At 39.4% G+C, this 15,826-nt stretch overlaps 1 protein-coding gene across 2 annotated transcripts in view; it reads right to left on the reverse strand.

The window, feature by feature from the left end:
• Positions 1 to 15,826, reverse strand: part of MRPL13 (mitochondrial ribosomal protein L13) — a 26,476-nt gene continuing 10,650 nt past the window's right edge. The window contains exons 5-7 of one of the 2 annotated variants that reach the window (XM_003205255.4): positions 12,983 to 13,069; positions 12,544 to 12,665; positions 1 to 284 (exon numbers count right to left, since the gene is read on the reverse strand). In XM_003205255.4, coding sequence (XP_003205303.1) covers positions 260 to 284; positions 12,544 to 12,665; positions 12,983 to 13,069 — 234 coding nt within the window. In that variant the 3' untranslated portion in view covers positions 1 to 259. The remainder of the gene's footprint in view (positions 285 to 12,543; positions 12,666 to 12,982; positions 13,070 to 15,826) is intronic. The other variant, XM_085221622.1, reaches the window with a different exon arrangement.

A 15,826-nucleotide genomic window follows, 5' to 3' on the forward strand; every position in this document is an offset into this window, starting at 1 on the left:
TTGTTTAATAATAGAATAAAAGGAGTTTAATTAACAGATAACACACAACATGGAGTACAGGTCATGTGAGTAACGTAACATCCATCCTTAGTTGCTTTAAATACAACCATTTTTACAATCTTTCCCAGTAGGGTTTGCTAATACCTGCCAGAAGCTTTCTGCATTGAGGGATAGCCGAGATGCACAGATTAATTCTTCTGCCATGGAAGAATTCTTTTTCAAGGAGAACAGACATTTCTGATAGCAATTTTTCCTTTTATTACTTCATTCGAAAATCTTTAGGCCTGGAAGACACACAAAAAAAGGGCATTTTTAGGAGAATTTAAATGGAAAGTATAGCGGCATTGCTGTAAAGGTGCAGTAAGCACTGCATCTATTTTTATTTCTGTATTCTTGTGCTTTTAATGCTGCTGAACATTTTCTGGCTTACATAAAAACACAGAACAAAGCTAGACCTTTTCCTAAGGTCTCTAAGAACTACCAAGACTTAGTGCAGGCTGATGTCTGTGGTGTGCCCTGGGCTCACACCACATGTGGATGGCCGGAATGGGCGGCTACCTCACATGGGATCACTAAATAACACAGAATCACAAGGTTGGAAAGGACCTGCAAGATCATCCAATCCACCTGTCTTTCTATCACCACTGCTACCACAAGCACTAAACCATATCTCGTAGCTCCTCATCCAGATGCCTCTTGAACACTGCCAGGATGGCGACTCCACCACCTCCCTGGGCAGCCATTGCAGTGCCTGACCACTCTCTGAGAGAAAAAGTTCTTCCTTATGTCTAACCTAAACCTCCTCTGATACAACTTGTGGCCACTTCCAGCATCCATACAAATCTTATGAGACAGCAACTCCTCAATTCAGTGAGCGCGGCAAGTGCAGCATATGAAATCTGAAGCTTATATGAATTTTAAAGGGAAAAAATGGAGCAACTTCAAAGACAAGAGGTTTGTATGGTACAGAATCACAAAGGAATCACAAAGCTTCTGTTTTTTATTTAAGAAACATATGACTATTTGAATTCATACAATCGAACATAAAAGAACAATGGTAAGCACAATGTAAATTGTTTACATGCTTAATGTTAGCCTTGAAGGAACTCCATATGCGAGGGCTGCTATGCACTGGAAAATCAATTCCTGTTTCTTAGAATTCCAGATTTCAGTCCTTAAAAATATTTCATATTTTGTTAATCATATCTCACTACTGCCTGAATGAATATACTTTTAATTTTATCACAGTTAGTGCTGTAGTGGGAGAGAGGGATTTTAAGAAATTCTCAGTAGTGACTTGGAAGTGTTATCACTGCATCCATCCTAGACAGGTGCTGGAGGATTCTAGACAAGCTGCATGGAAAAGACATCACTGTCTTGCAGCTGTATTTATTACTCTTTTTATGGGCCAATTCATCCATCCCCCTGCACGGCGCTGAAAGGATTCTGCGCTCTCCTTTGAACACCACATCTAAAACTTCAGTTGGGGATAACACTGCAGTGCTGCAGAGCTGGGGATCTCACAGTACTTTTTTCCAGGGCTGAAAATCTGTGCTTTTTTTTTTCCTTGCTTGCAACCTGTATTTCAAACTCAATGCTTGTCTTAAAGTTAAATGCAAAAACCATTGGCTTCAGTTTGCAGCCTTACAAAGTTAATGAAGCTTGAAGGCAGAATTTTCTACACTGAGACACTTGTGTGAACAAACATAAAAGTTTTAAAAGCCTTTTCAAGTGTCACAGTAGGCTTTTATGCCAACTGGTGCTCCATGTCTGGGGACCACAATCTCTGCTTTTAAAGAGTCCTTGGCACCAGGAAAGCAACGCCTTGAAAAGCACCGTGTCTAGCAAAAGTTGTAAATATTGTCCAAAGAAGACCATAAACCCACAAAAACCATTGTCTACTCAGAATTATGAGCCACTTGTGAAAACCAGTGGATAACTGCTCATTGATGAACTGCATAAATCTATGCAAGAGTGTTCTTGGATGGCAGTGCTTTTATGCTTCCTCAGCAAAGCACTGAAATCATGCATTTGGAACAAAAGAAATGATATCTCCCAAAAGAGGTGAATTTAAAAATGCCCAGTGCTTCCCTAAAACATCAAAATCACAGCTACACACATCTACAATTTGTGTCTTTTTAGCCTTCATCTCAGATGAGAGAAGCTGTCGCTGACAGCAGTAACACTAGTGCTGTATATGCTCTAAGTCCTGCAAGTTGAAAAAAGCACAGTGCCATGTCACATTTCTCCTATTCAGCCATTAGACTGTGGGCTCATTACACTGCCAGTTCATGGTTCTGTAGGAAGCAGAATAAAATTGTGCACTGTATTCATTCAGAAAGGAGGTTATTCAGTGCTTAAGAGAACACAGAACCAATGCACATTAACAAGACTGAAGCAGCAGAATTCATTTCAAAATGCAAAGGATATAATAGGGGAAGTTTACACTGAAAACCCCTTTAAAATGTTACTCTCTCTCTCTCAACAGAGCTGAGAATACAAAGCAAAAGTTCTCATCTTCCTGATGTGCCTGCTGAGAACTCACGCAAGGTACCTACAGATTCTGTACAAAATGCTAGGAGGAAAATGGTAGGAAGCCAGGTCTGTCTGCTCACTGCTATAAACTATTTTCAGTGTGCTACGTAGCACAGAGAGAGCAACCTCCAAGAGATCTGTGGGCTCCCCAAGGCCCACAAGGACCCATATGCTGCTTGCAGAGTTGCATGTTGTCACCATGGCACATATGCAGCAGAGCATGGGAATGGGACTGGTTTATAAAAATTAGGAGTTGGTCTCATATTCTGAAAACAGAGGACCAGAATATCTGAGCAAGCTTTGTAAATCCAGGTAGTCTTTTCACATCTACTGTTTGAATCAAATGAATATCATGAGTTAACTACAGACCATGCATGTGAACACATTGCTGATGTCTGTTTGGATCTACTACATGCAGAAGAAAATATTCAAAGTTTGTGGGAATTCAGGATTTAAATTATTTATCCTTACGTGATTTATCCGTACACGATTTAGCTCATTGGCAGAAACAATGAGTTAAACATAAGGGACTCTGAAGATATCCTACGCATCAAGGTTACATTTAGTGATAGAAACAACAGAGCAATGAGAGAAGTCTCAGAAACACACATCTGACTCATTCTTTCTCAAGGTTAGAACCATTTAGCTAGATGAACAAACTCAAAAGGTGAGCTGGAAGGGGTTCAATGAGATGTGCAAATGCTTCAGACACCATTCACCTACACATAACTTCAATCTGATCTGCTCCAACACAAGGACAAAAATGTAACTGTGTGTGAAATCAGCCTAGACACCAAAGAGAGGCTTTAGCCTAAGGAATTAAGCCTCTTCAGGTCATCTTGAAAGAGGGTCAAGGCTCCCCTAGGGTATTTTAAATAAAGATCTATTTGTTTTCCACAGCTTAAACGACTGTGCTGAACTAACACCAAAGTTAGGTGACCACACAGATTAGCAGGAGAGTGAAGATTTTTCCCTAAGGGCTCACACACAGAGCAGTTCCTGCAGCTTCATATGACAAGGCTGTTATCTAGGCCAGTTCACCGATTCTTTTTACACCATTGCTACACAAGCACAGTGAAAAGGCAGAAGTAATGGATGTCACTTAAAGCCAGCACTTCTTGCCAGGAGGAATGCCCATGGAGCTACAAGCTCAGTCTGAATATTCCAGCTGGTTTAATCAAGCAGTACAAAGAAACCTATGTGATGCAACTCTGCAGACAACCCCCTCCCAGCATCCAATATTCTTTCATATGATGTGAAATTTCCTCCTCCTAAGGTATTTTTCTTGTCTAAGAAGACATACAAAGACCCCTTCTAAAAGTTCCATGTGTTCAACTTCTAACTCCTGTAGTGAAAATTTATTCCCATCAGGTATGAACAGCCTCACCACATAGTTCCACCTTTATTAAATCCTTGTCAGCACATTCCAGCAGAGATGTTTCCCTCTGCCTAGCAATGTTTGGAGCTAAAACATCCTTAGAAAAAGAAAAATTAAAAAAGGAGTGGAGGAGGTGGGTGGTACTGTTTGTGAAAGTCAGATCTAAGTACTCACCCATCTGTTACACTGGAACTATCCTATTTATTTCAGAAATTCATAAGCCAACTTCATAGCCTTACTTCCAGCTAACAGCCCTTGCAGCAGACAGATGAAAAATAGCATCACTTGCCTTACAGAAATAAGATTAAGGTTCTGCTGTAACATATGACATTGCTGACTCTGTATGTAGTTATTTTACCTTCCACTACAGCGTTTCAACTTATCTCTAACAGCTTCTAACACACAGTGCTTGTACTTTTTGGAAATGAAGTAGTCACACACCTGTCTGCTTTCTCAACCACATATGGCTGTTAAAGGGTCTTCTGATAACATTCTTTTCTTTCAAGCTCCAAAAAAGAAGAGTCACCTCTCCGTAAGTAATCTCTATGTAGAGAGATGAATTTTCTGTTGCACTGCAAAAAAAGTTCTACAAAATCAAATTTCAGGGAGCCACTGCAGTCATTTGCGTGACTGCAAGCATGCATTCATGACAGCCAACTCATATTTTAAAGCTGTCTTTGCAAAGGAATAAGGCTGACAATACTGAGTAAGTGACCTATCATTACCTGCTCTTGACTCAGCAATGCACACCTGGTTTGGAAGCTTTGAAGATCTCAAATTACATTTTTCTCTTTACCTGCAGGCAGTTATCTCAACATTAGGGAATGTGACCCAGAGAGACAGAGTTCCCTATATTTTCTGCTATCTCACTGACATGAAGAATGACTATTCAGAAAGGATTGAACCTTGCATCAGCACTGTGAAAGGTCAGTGCCTTAAAGCTAACCAATGCTGCACACTAATAAACTGACACAAAGATTGAAGCAGTGGTACAGGAGCAAAAGTTGAAAAGGTTAGCTTGTATGTTTGGCTTCATTCCTTCCATGGATGAGAAAAAGCACTCCAGATGCATTAAAAAAATATAAATCATTCTGCATAAAAGGTACAACCATTCCATTCACGGTGTGTGCAATGCTCTGTATTACGAATGGCTTGAAATCTTTCATGTCTGGTAGGATTCCCTATTTGCACTGGCTATCAGAAAATGTCAGAAAATAAAAAATCAGTTGTAACTCATAATTACATAGAGCCTCTGGACATTCAACAAAGGCACGAGAGGGATCCTGAACCAGGAGACGGAAAACCCCACACACCAGTACAGGCTGGGGGCTCTGCAAAGAAGGATCTGCAGATCCTGGTGGCCACCACGTTGACCAGCAGAGTGCCCTTGTGGCTGAGAAAGCAAATGGTGTCCTGGGCTGCGTAGGGAAGAACATTGCCAGCAGGTTGGGGAAGGTCATCCTCCCCATCTACTTCACCCAGGTGAGGCTTCACATGGAGCATGCTGTGCCCAGTTTTGGGCTGTCCAGAGAGACCTGGAGCTCCTGGAATGCATCCAGCAAAGGGCTTGTAGGATGATGAAGAGTCTGGAGAATCTCTCATATGAGGAGAGGCTGAGGGGGCTGGGCCTGCTTGCCCTGGGGAAGAGAAAGTTCAGAGAGGATCTGATCAATGAGTATCCAAAGGGAAGTTGTCAAGAGGATGGAGCCAGGGTCAGCAGTGCCCAGTGACAAGGGAACAGGGACACAAATGCAGCCACAGACAGTTCCAACTGAGCATGAGAAGAAACTTCTTTCCTCTGAGGGTGACTGAGCACTGGCACAGGATGCCTAGAGAGATGGTGGGGTCTCCTTTCCTGGAGATATTATTCAAAAACCACCTGGATGTGGTCCTGGGTAATGTACTCTAGGGTACCCTGCTTGAGCAAAGAGGTTGGACTAGATGATCTGCATAGATGCTTTCCAATCTCAACTGTTCTGTGACAAGTTATACAGAAGCTCTGCAGGATTTTCCTATACATATTTAAGGAATTTTAAGAGCAGGGATAAAATGTTTCCAAACTTTTAAGGTTTACAGTTTTTCAGCCAAATAAATATAGTTTAATTACCGTTGAAGTACTTCAAAATTTGTTAAGTAGTTAACCGATAGATATCCCATTGGCTCACAAATGTACCTTTTATGAGTTTATAAACACCAGTTTCTAACAGATGGTGACAGATTGGAAAAGAGCAATTAGTGAAGAGATCGAGTGGGCTGATCAGACCACTCAGTATTTCATCCTCACTTGCCCTTTGGTCCACTTACTCTCTGACAGCAGGCACACCAGGAGCAGGGGGAGCTGAATTGTTTCTCTACTCAAGATGTACTTACTAACCCAGAGTAGCTCTATGCCTCTGGTAAAATAATCAGTGAAATTGCTAATGATATTTAAATTATCTCACTCTGGCGTATTCTAAACAGTGAACTTGCTCTGTCTGGGGGCAAAATAAACTCTTCTGTATTGGCTTAGTCCTCATGCAGGCTATTACCTGAGTTAATAAGCATTTCTAGAATTACAGCTTATTTTCTTAGAGAACTGGTAATAAGCCACAGTAACAGAAGCTGCGTTTAATAACAAAGAGTAAGAAAAGGTGCCTTTTTAATACTGTTAAGCCAATAAAGTATAGAGATAAACATCCTTCTGCAAGTACAAAGCTTAAGATAAATCTTTCAGGGTCCTCAACTGCAGCTCAAGTTTTTTCTACATAAAACTTGTGTTTGTTTTGATTTTAAAAAGTATCCATAGATCACACTATCTAATCCAATGCTGATACGTATTTAGATAGTTTTAATGAGATTAGGAGTAGTTTATTAAAATTTAAAATAAAATGGTTAAAATCTCAGGTTCTCTAAAAACAAATTAAGCAAAACTTAACTAAGGTACTTAAATCTACCATCAGATTGGATAACAGGAAGAATTTCCTCTCAAAAAGTGTGGTAATGCACTGGAAAATGCTGCCCAGGGAAGTGATGGAGTCATCATCCCTGAAGGCGTTTAAGAAAAGGGCTGATGCAGTGCTTAAGGACATGGTTTAGTGGACAATATTGATGGTAGGTGAACAGTTGGAGTAGGTCTTTTCCAGACTTAGTGATTCTATGATTCTAGATACCAGTGATACCAGACTTGACTTGAATTATATCAATTCTGTTTGTAAGACGATCTAAGTTAACTCAATCAATGTTCATTTAAGTTTCATCTGAGGAAGACTATGCTTTCTACATATGTAAGGGCATTCTTTAAAAACAATATACTGTTAAGAACCATAGGGCTAGAGAAACAGCTCCGTATGCTTGGCTTTGTCCAAAGAATTACGTTATTCTTCAAATAAAAAGAGAAGCGAGTAAAGGAACAGTGAAATGCTTTCCAGACTTGCTGTCACCACCAAAAGTGAAAAATGCAAATATATCTAGACATTTATAAAAGAGAAATTAAAAAAATTCTAATTCCATTTTCATCTGGGCAAGTAGTTCAACAATGTCACATAAAACCATTCTCGTATTTCTTGTCAAATTCCCATCAATTTAGTTCCTATTTCTTCACATACGAGATTAACAGATTTTAGAGGGAAAAGGAAAGTAGCTTTAAAGCTTTCTTTCTGAGAGTCTCTTCAGACAGCTGAAGTAAAACTTAGTTACCCATTTATTAGATCTCTTACCTTCAAGTTTTAGCTAGGACATAAGCTGCCCCAAGGTAAAGTTAAGAGAATCAGTAGCATCAGCATATTTTGTACACGCTAGAGAAGAGCCAGTAATTAATTCTAACAGGATAATCCATCTAAATATGGATTTCTCAGATTTTCAAGATGATTAAGTCACTGACCCTTCTCAGTTAGTATCCAGTTGCTGCCTGTGGCTAAAACCTGAAGTAGAGGGGATCAACTTTCTCCTCTTAGAGGTATCTGTGTGCTGACTTTTGTGGCTTTTGGCTTGTTTAGATCCAGCTCTGGTAGCCTGAAATACGAGACTCAGCTACCTTCAGGTTTTTGCTAATCAACACAAAACCATGGGATATTTTTGTGCTCTTACTATAAAAAAATAAAGTTAGCAGTGATAGTTCTCCAATTTTATCAGAGGTTAATGCTTTACTGGTAATTACTGGAATTCCTACTGAGAACCAAAAAAGCCACAGAAAATGAACTTCCACAGGGATTTCTCAAAGCATACATTAGAACAGGACTGAGCGGTATTGGCAGGAAAACTTTTTCCTTGTCTCTCCAGCTTCTTTTTTAAGGAAAAACTAAGACAGGCTCAAGGCTTTCACAGAAGTTTGTGTTGGCCATCTCCACCCAGATCACCTACACACACCAGCCTCGCTTGTTGAGTCGAATGTTCAAGCTGGAGAGGCAGTACTTCTTTCTGTTAAAGAAACAGCCCACCAACGGGTGTTTCTAGGTAAGAACAAAGCACTATCACATGAGGTATAACATGCACAAATCAACTCCAGCCCCACAAAGCTGCAGACGCTGCAGATTGAAGGAACTAAGGAAATGGCTGGAGGGATATATTTCAGTGCAGAATTTTAAATCTAATATTAAGCTTAAGAAGGGTCTTACAAAAGTAGCTCAAGACCTGAACATCTTTGGAGAAAATCTTTTCTGCGCTTTCTGCAGACAGCTGGAGTAGAGGACCCCATGATTTTACATTTATAATATGTTGTATTTCATTGGAGAACAAAAAGCATTTTACAGACATAGCATTAACTGCAAGTTTTGTTTATGACAGCACATGACTGGAAATACTTCACATATCATTTGTGTATCTAATATAATGCAAGGTGTCCTTTGGTGTTGGCTTCCTTATCTGAGGACATCAACAGATAAATGATAAATAATAAGTAAATATTAAAGTAAATAAACCATAAAGTGAAACTTCTTGCATTTTACATTAATAAAAATGCTGTTTAAAACATCATTTCAGCCACATACTCTGGACATTTCTAGCTTCTACTTCAATTCTTAGTACCCAAATTATTTCTTTAATATAGTGACTAGAAGTAGGAAGTTACACCAGAAACTGTAGTACTAGGAAAGACAACTATTATTGCATCTACCTTTTAAGACAGCAAACAGAAGTGACAAAAGTGGCTGAAGAGATCTCTTAACGTGAGAAGTTTTTTGTTTATCAATGCCTTCAAATTTATTCCCTAGGAACATCAGCAGCAGACTTTAGGTTGCTTAAGGCCGGCATGACTGGCTTTGAGGAACACAGAGCCAGGGAGAAACTGTAAATAGAAGTTATGACCACCATTATCCTTGACATAGAATGTGTAAGAGGATTATCACATACATCTCCCATTCCTAGGTGTCCCAACACACTTGTGGTTCATCATACACAAATATTTCTCCCCAGAACATTGCATTTTCTTCTTTCAAAGCTATGGGATGCTGCTGATGGATCACCTGTATGCCATGCCACACAGATCCACATATGGCTGATGTTCAAGTACTGGGACTCTGACCAGCTCTCACTGCTCTGCTGAAACAGTTTTATGGCTTCAGAGTATAAACCCCCTACCTAGAATCGGCTGTGCAGAAGGGAGCCAGAAATCAGGCAGGTTACTCAAAAATAAACATTCAAAAGGTGTTTGGTTTTCTTAAATCAAGTCTCAGAGTTTACAATACCTTAAGTTTTAAAAATGTCAAAAGCCTTCAAGGACTTCTTTTCCAGAAAGACAAGTGAGAGGCTGTCTGGCCTAGGGAGGTCCATGGAGAGTTCCCATTAAGTCTGGCAGTGGAACAGGCACTCAGTATGCACACCACCACCAACCTGAGAGCTCTCCTGGAAATCAGAACTGCTCTGCTTTCTTAAGGGAAACTCATAGGAATGTATCCATCTAACTGGAACAAGACAGATTTCTTCTATATATTTGGGAACATTTTGTCCAAATTACTTCAAAATACTTCTTCAAGAGCAAATTTCCTGCCTTTAGAAGTTCACTGTCTACAAACACATCTATTCCCAGTCAGCTAAAATTTAGATGGCATGTAACAGGAAAATTCACACATAAATCTGATGTATTCCTGCCTTTAGAAGAGAGGTAGGAAACAGTACTGTTTGTTTAGTCACACAAGATTGGTGAATTCTGTGATGATTTCTGTTTAAAGTTCATTAAAAACATCCAACGTGAAACCTCAAGCAGCGTTGAAATAATGGCTTCATTCATGGTTGGAAGCAGCAAAAAAAAAATCAAAGTTGGCCAAAAGAACTGGTTTCTGATCTTCCTCCCCTTTACATCTGTATGGAAAGACTCAATTTTACCTCCCTGCCTCTACAAGGTTTTTCACCATGTTTACTTCGGATGTCTGCACCAAGGATGTAAGAGAGCAGCTCTGTACAATTCAGGAATCCATTTGGTTCAGGTTAGAATCATAGAATCTATGATTCTGTGACAGGTTAGGTATAAAAGGAAAGAATATTCCAAGAAAGTTTCTCTCACTGGAAATTTAAATAGGACATTTAATTCTCTGCTCTCATGGAGTGAGATCCATAATGACATCCCATTATACACTGTGCTGTGATGGAAGGAGGGGTGATGGGAAGGCTACCCACCCTGTACAACACACACTTTTTGCTAAGTATCCACACTAGATGCATGCTTTCCTCAAAAACCATTTCCTCACCTTAGTGATCAGCTTGGATACTATTTGTCTACAGTGTCAGTGTCCAATTGCCAGAAAAAACAGCCTTTCAAAACAGTCTGTACCAAAACATTTTGATAAGAACACAGACAGGAAGTCAAAGGAAATAATTAGCAGCACTGAGTTTTCTTCACATCCAGAATGAAAATCATTTACGTGTTATTTCAGATTAAGGAGATAAAGGCCTGTTAGCATACTCTGAGTTTATATAAATTTTCTATCTGCTTTATGACCATTTTATACTTAATAAGGCACATTTTTTAGGAATCAGTTTTAATGTAAAATTGTAAACATTAGTTTTATTGTCATAATCATGCTTTCCTTTATTCTATATCCTTAAACACTTTAACTATGGTTTTCATGTAATGCTTTCCACTAAAGGATACAACTATTTTTAAAGGGCTAACATGATTTAAGTCCTTTACTACTAGAGCAAAAATAAAATAAGTGACACAGAGTGTATGTCTCTCAATCCTTCTCCTTGTTTTTAATCTCCCACTCTCCTCTGAGAAACAGAAAAGTCACCCATTACAACTTCACAAAGGATAGGAAAAGAAAAAATCAAGTAGAAAAAAAAATAATAATAATCACACAAGGTGAGAAAATTTATTAAAGCCATCTGGAAAAAAAGAAAAATTTAACAGTTATTCTGAATTCTTATTCTGGTTTATTTTAAGTACTACAGTTACTGACTGGAAACTATCCATGTGTTCTTCTGAAGCTCACAGATCAAACACACAGGAGTGTGCTGCTCTTCATCCTCCAGTACTCTGACACACTTTTGCTCCAGAGCTCTGCTTTATTCCTCTTCTAGATCCACCTATTCCCTGGCTCTTCTCAACAAGTATGTCCTCTTAAGACACTCACGCATCGCACTGAATGAACAATATGAACTTCTCAGTTGAAAGCCTCTCAGCTGTGGCAGATGAAGGACTGCTAAGTGAGCAGCACTTCCCACTCTCTGCAACTGGCACAGAGTATGAAGCCTGCATACAGATAGCATTTCCCCAAAAAACTGATCAGGATGAGACTGCAGAGCAAAGAAATGCTAACAGGAAATTATTAGGAGACAGCTTGACAGCAATTACCAAATTATATGACATCAAGTTTCCTTACACTCTGCCACACACAGCTACAACATGACTTAACATTCACCAGATGTTTAAACTTGCTTTACCAAAAAAGATGTTGAATTCTACATACTGAAAATAAGCAGAAAAGTGCACAAGTCAGTGCTGACCATCTGGAAGACTCCAGGTCAGACTCTAGCCCACCTGCTTCATTCCCACAGATCTTTGGCTTTGACATCAGTACTACGACTCTCAAAATGACCACAAGAAAGAAAAACAAAACACTGGTACTAATCTGAGATCCCCAAATGTGATTATTTTCACGAGCAGGTTGTCTCAGTGCTGCACGTGGTAGTATAAAACAAACCACAAATACTCATTGAAATGCAATGCAGCTATGGTGGAAATGATTTTGTGCCCTGAAAATAAATTAATTATCAAAATAAACACGTGGAATAGTCCTGCCAAAGACATATTCTCCCAGTTCCAGTTTAACAGAACTCTTTCCCTTCTTCTAGAGAAAATCTGAAGACTCTTTTACACTTTTTTAAAATAAATTGTTCGGTCCCACATTCATGTTGTGTTTCTTTAAACTCTAATGATAGCATAAGTGAGTAAGCATTTATTCAACTACTTTTGATGAAGAACTGAAAGTATGACTTTACATCAAGTCTTACTGATGAAAAAAAAGGCCAGAGAATAAGAAAACGTGCAACCACTCCCTTCAAATATGACCATTCTTTGCTTAATGATTTCCTGTCAAAAAATATGACATGAAGAAAACAAATAATCCCTTTTTTTCTTATTCATATTGTAAGAGCCAACAGCCAATGCAGTACAGATTAAAGTCCAAGTGCTCATTTTAAAAGTTGAATATACTTACGGAGTCCAAACCCTTGGAAAGGCAGCGATTTCTTCTGGTGTGTATTCATCTAACCTCCTGGGGACGACACGTGGCTGAGGAATCTCTTGTAGAAGGTTCTTCTCTATATCTTCTGGGATAACCTGAGGGTAAGAACAGTCAAACCTTAGAAAGAAGGTACTTAGAAAACACTTCCTCCCTTCTCCCCAAATCCAGACCAAAAACTGTCAACACTGCTGCATTCTTCATGCTAAATGAAGTCATAATACACAAGACAATCACATGCGTATTTTAGATATTGCAATTTTGTGAAATAAAGAGCATCGACATGTAAAGTATATTTAGTTACATATTTAAGAAGTAGCTTGATTTTTCTTCATTCATCTTATGACTGAAGCTTTGCTAGTGCTCTTCACCTCCAAAGCAAAAAGAAGGAAAACCTAACAGTGTGACCACTCACATCTTCAGGGAACAGGTGCAACCTCTGCATCAAAGTTCTTCTCAGAAGGTTTTTTGGAAGCATCCTGTAAATAGTCAGTTTGACAATCTGAGGAAAGAGAACAATGTAATGACAAATCAGACCACCTACAAATAACATGAAAAAGGTAAGGTGTGCTTCCCTATTTCCTGGTCCTCTTTTTGGTCAACTTCTTCCATACTGAAGAACTCTGGCATCACATTTTAAAATTTACTGTTTTGGAAGAAGGAACGCTTACACCTCAGTCATATAAACACTCCAACAGCCATAAAATAAAAGTTTCTGCTTAGAAACTAGAGCTGTATTTTGCCCTGGGGATGACTGCATATGATCACGTGACATTAAAAGAACTGAAAATAAAACTGACAATCTACTATGAATTCCATAATATTAATCTTACATATAGATAGATAGATCACTGAAATGAAGTAGACTCTAACAAATTTTACAAGTGGTCTCAGCATTTAACACCGTAATTTGCTGTATTCAATGTTTCAATATAATCAAAGCATTGTATCTTAAGCAAGGCTGACCTGGTAAGACACTGCTTCATAACACGGTACAAGGGGGAATGGTTTCAAACTGAGACAGGAGAGGTTTAGGTTAGATATGAGGAGGAAGTTTTTCACCCTCAGGGTGGTGACACACTGGAACAGGTTGCCCAAGGAGGTTGTGGATGCCCCATCCCTGGAGGCATTCAAGGCCAGGCTGGATGTGGCTCTGGGCAGCCTGGTCTGGTGGTTGGCGACCCTGCACACAGCAGGGGGGTTGAAACTAGATGGTCATTGTGGTCCTTTTCAACCCAGGCCATTCTGTGATTCTATGATAATTTATTCCCTTGCTATTAGTTCCAGATGAACAAACCCACTGTAGAGCATCAGGAATGAACAGAATTTGTACACCCACAATAGATGACGCTTGCAGAAAAGTAACATAACATGATTTCAGTTGGACTCTAACGCAAATGTCTGTAATTTAAATATGAAACACAGTGTTATGGACTTCAGCCATGAGAACATTTGTGTATGTAAAACAAGGCACGCAACCATAGGAGACCAAAGGGGATAAAGAAGGACAGCAAGTCATTAAGAAGTAAACCAGCACGCAATTTTTTAAAGCATAAGTAAACCCACTCTGACTGTGCTCCAAGCCACTCAGATTTGAGCCCTTTCACCAGAGTAATTTTTATATTGTAAACTTACTTCACTAACAGGAAAATATCACATAGAAAGCTCAGAACTGTCAAATATCCTCAGTTGGAAGTGACCCATAAGGATCATCACATCCAACTCACTCAAGTAAATCAAGGTCAAAACAGATCCGAGCTAAAACAATAGATGCAGAAGCTCCATACTCCCTAACTAGGGACCCTTTCCTTTACACAAAAATTACTTGAAACTGTGATAGAATCAGTGTTAATTCCTTAGCTTAAATACACCTCCGTGTATCTGTAAGTCACTGGTAACACATTTGACCCTGTGCATGTACAGCTTATTAATGATTTCATTCCAATAAAAAGAAAGACTTTAAAATACTTTAATGAACAGTTAAGTGTTTAACTTCTTCAAACAACCAATGTTTGTGCCAGATCTTTCATCATCCTCTGCAGCCTCGAACAGACATCTGTTGGAACAAGTCAATGACCTGGATGAACTGCTGCTGTATTCTGGTTGTAGAACACTCCTGCCTGATGAATCTGATTCCATTTTCTTGGCTCTAGGCAGCTCGGTTTAGTGGTTGGTGATCCTGCACATAGCAGGGGGGTTGAAACTAGATGGTCATTACGGTCCTTTTCAACCCAGGTCATTCTATGATTCTTTATAATGTTGCTTAAAAAAGAAAAAAGCAACTCAGTTTTAAAAAGTTGCCTATTAAAAAGTCATTCTGGAAAAGAATGACTGGTTTATATTTTCAAGTTAAACAACAAAGAAATATTTTAAACTCCACGTACAGTCACTGCAGAACTGACAACCTCAGGAGACAACAAACTAACAAGATAACAGGATTTGGAGAATGAAGCCTGGATAATGAGATGTTCAGGAACAGTTCCAGTAGTTAAGCATGCTAAGTACAGTAAGCAAAACCATAGATATGCTTTGGTACATCCTCCATGCTTTTCAATAACTCCTTTGATCGTGTTCTGTCCCCTATGCAAGATCTACATGAACAGAAAAATCACTTTCTTGTGGAGCAGAAACCATCTTTTCATTGTTAGGCAGATGGTACCGGTTTGCCCAATACAGAGCAGGAAACTTCATGGCACAGTCCCTCCCATTTCACAGAATCACAGGATCGTAGGGGTTGGAAGGGACCTCCAGAGATCATCGAGTCCAACCCCCCTGCCAAAGCCGGTTCCCTACACATTTCAGAGCTTACATTCAGTGGAACCTAATTCTCAGAGGACACAAAGCTCGTTAACTACTCATTTCAAAGATCTCATATTTTTAATTACATCTTTTTATGGCAGAGCCTTTAATACCTGAGCCACTTGAAAAAACTGCCACCTGTACATCAGAACAATGCAAAGAAAAGAAGACAATAACCTTAGATTTGGGCATCCACAATGCCCAGCAACCCACAGTAGGTGCCAAGGAGCAAAGCCTTGGCTTCAGGCATTGCTTTATGCCCACTGGCCAATGTACCTAACTTGCAGCACTACACAATTTATCATAGAATCATAGAATCTCCAAGTTTGGAAAAGACCCACAGGATCCAACCATCCCCCTATCACCAATAGTTCTTACTAAACCATGTCCCTCAACACAACGTCCAAATATTCCTCGAACACCTCCAGACTCGGTGACTCCACCACCTCCCTTGGCAGCC

This window comes from Meleagris gallopavo, chromosome 3 (genome assembly GCF_905368555.1).
Source record: "Meleagris gallopavo chromosome 3, MGAL_WU_HG_1.1, whole genome shotgun sequence".
Taxonomy (NCBI): Eukaryota; Metazoa; Chordata; class Aves; order Galliformes; family Phasianidae; genus Meleagris; species Meleagris gallopavo.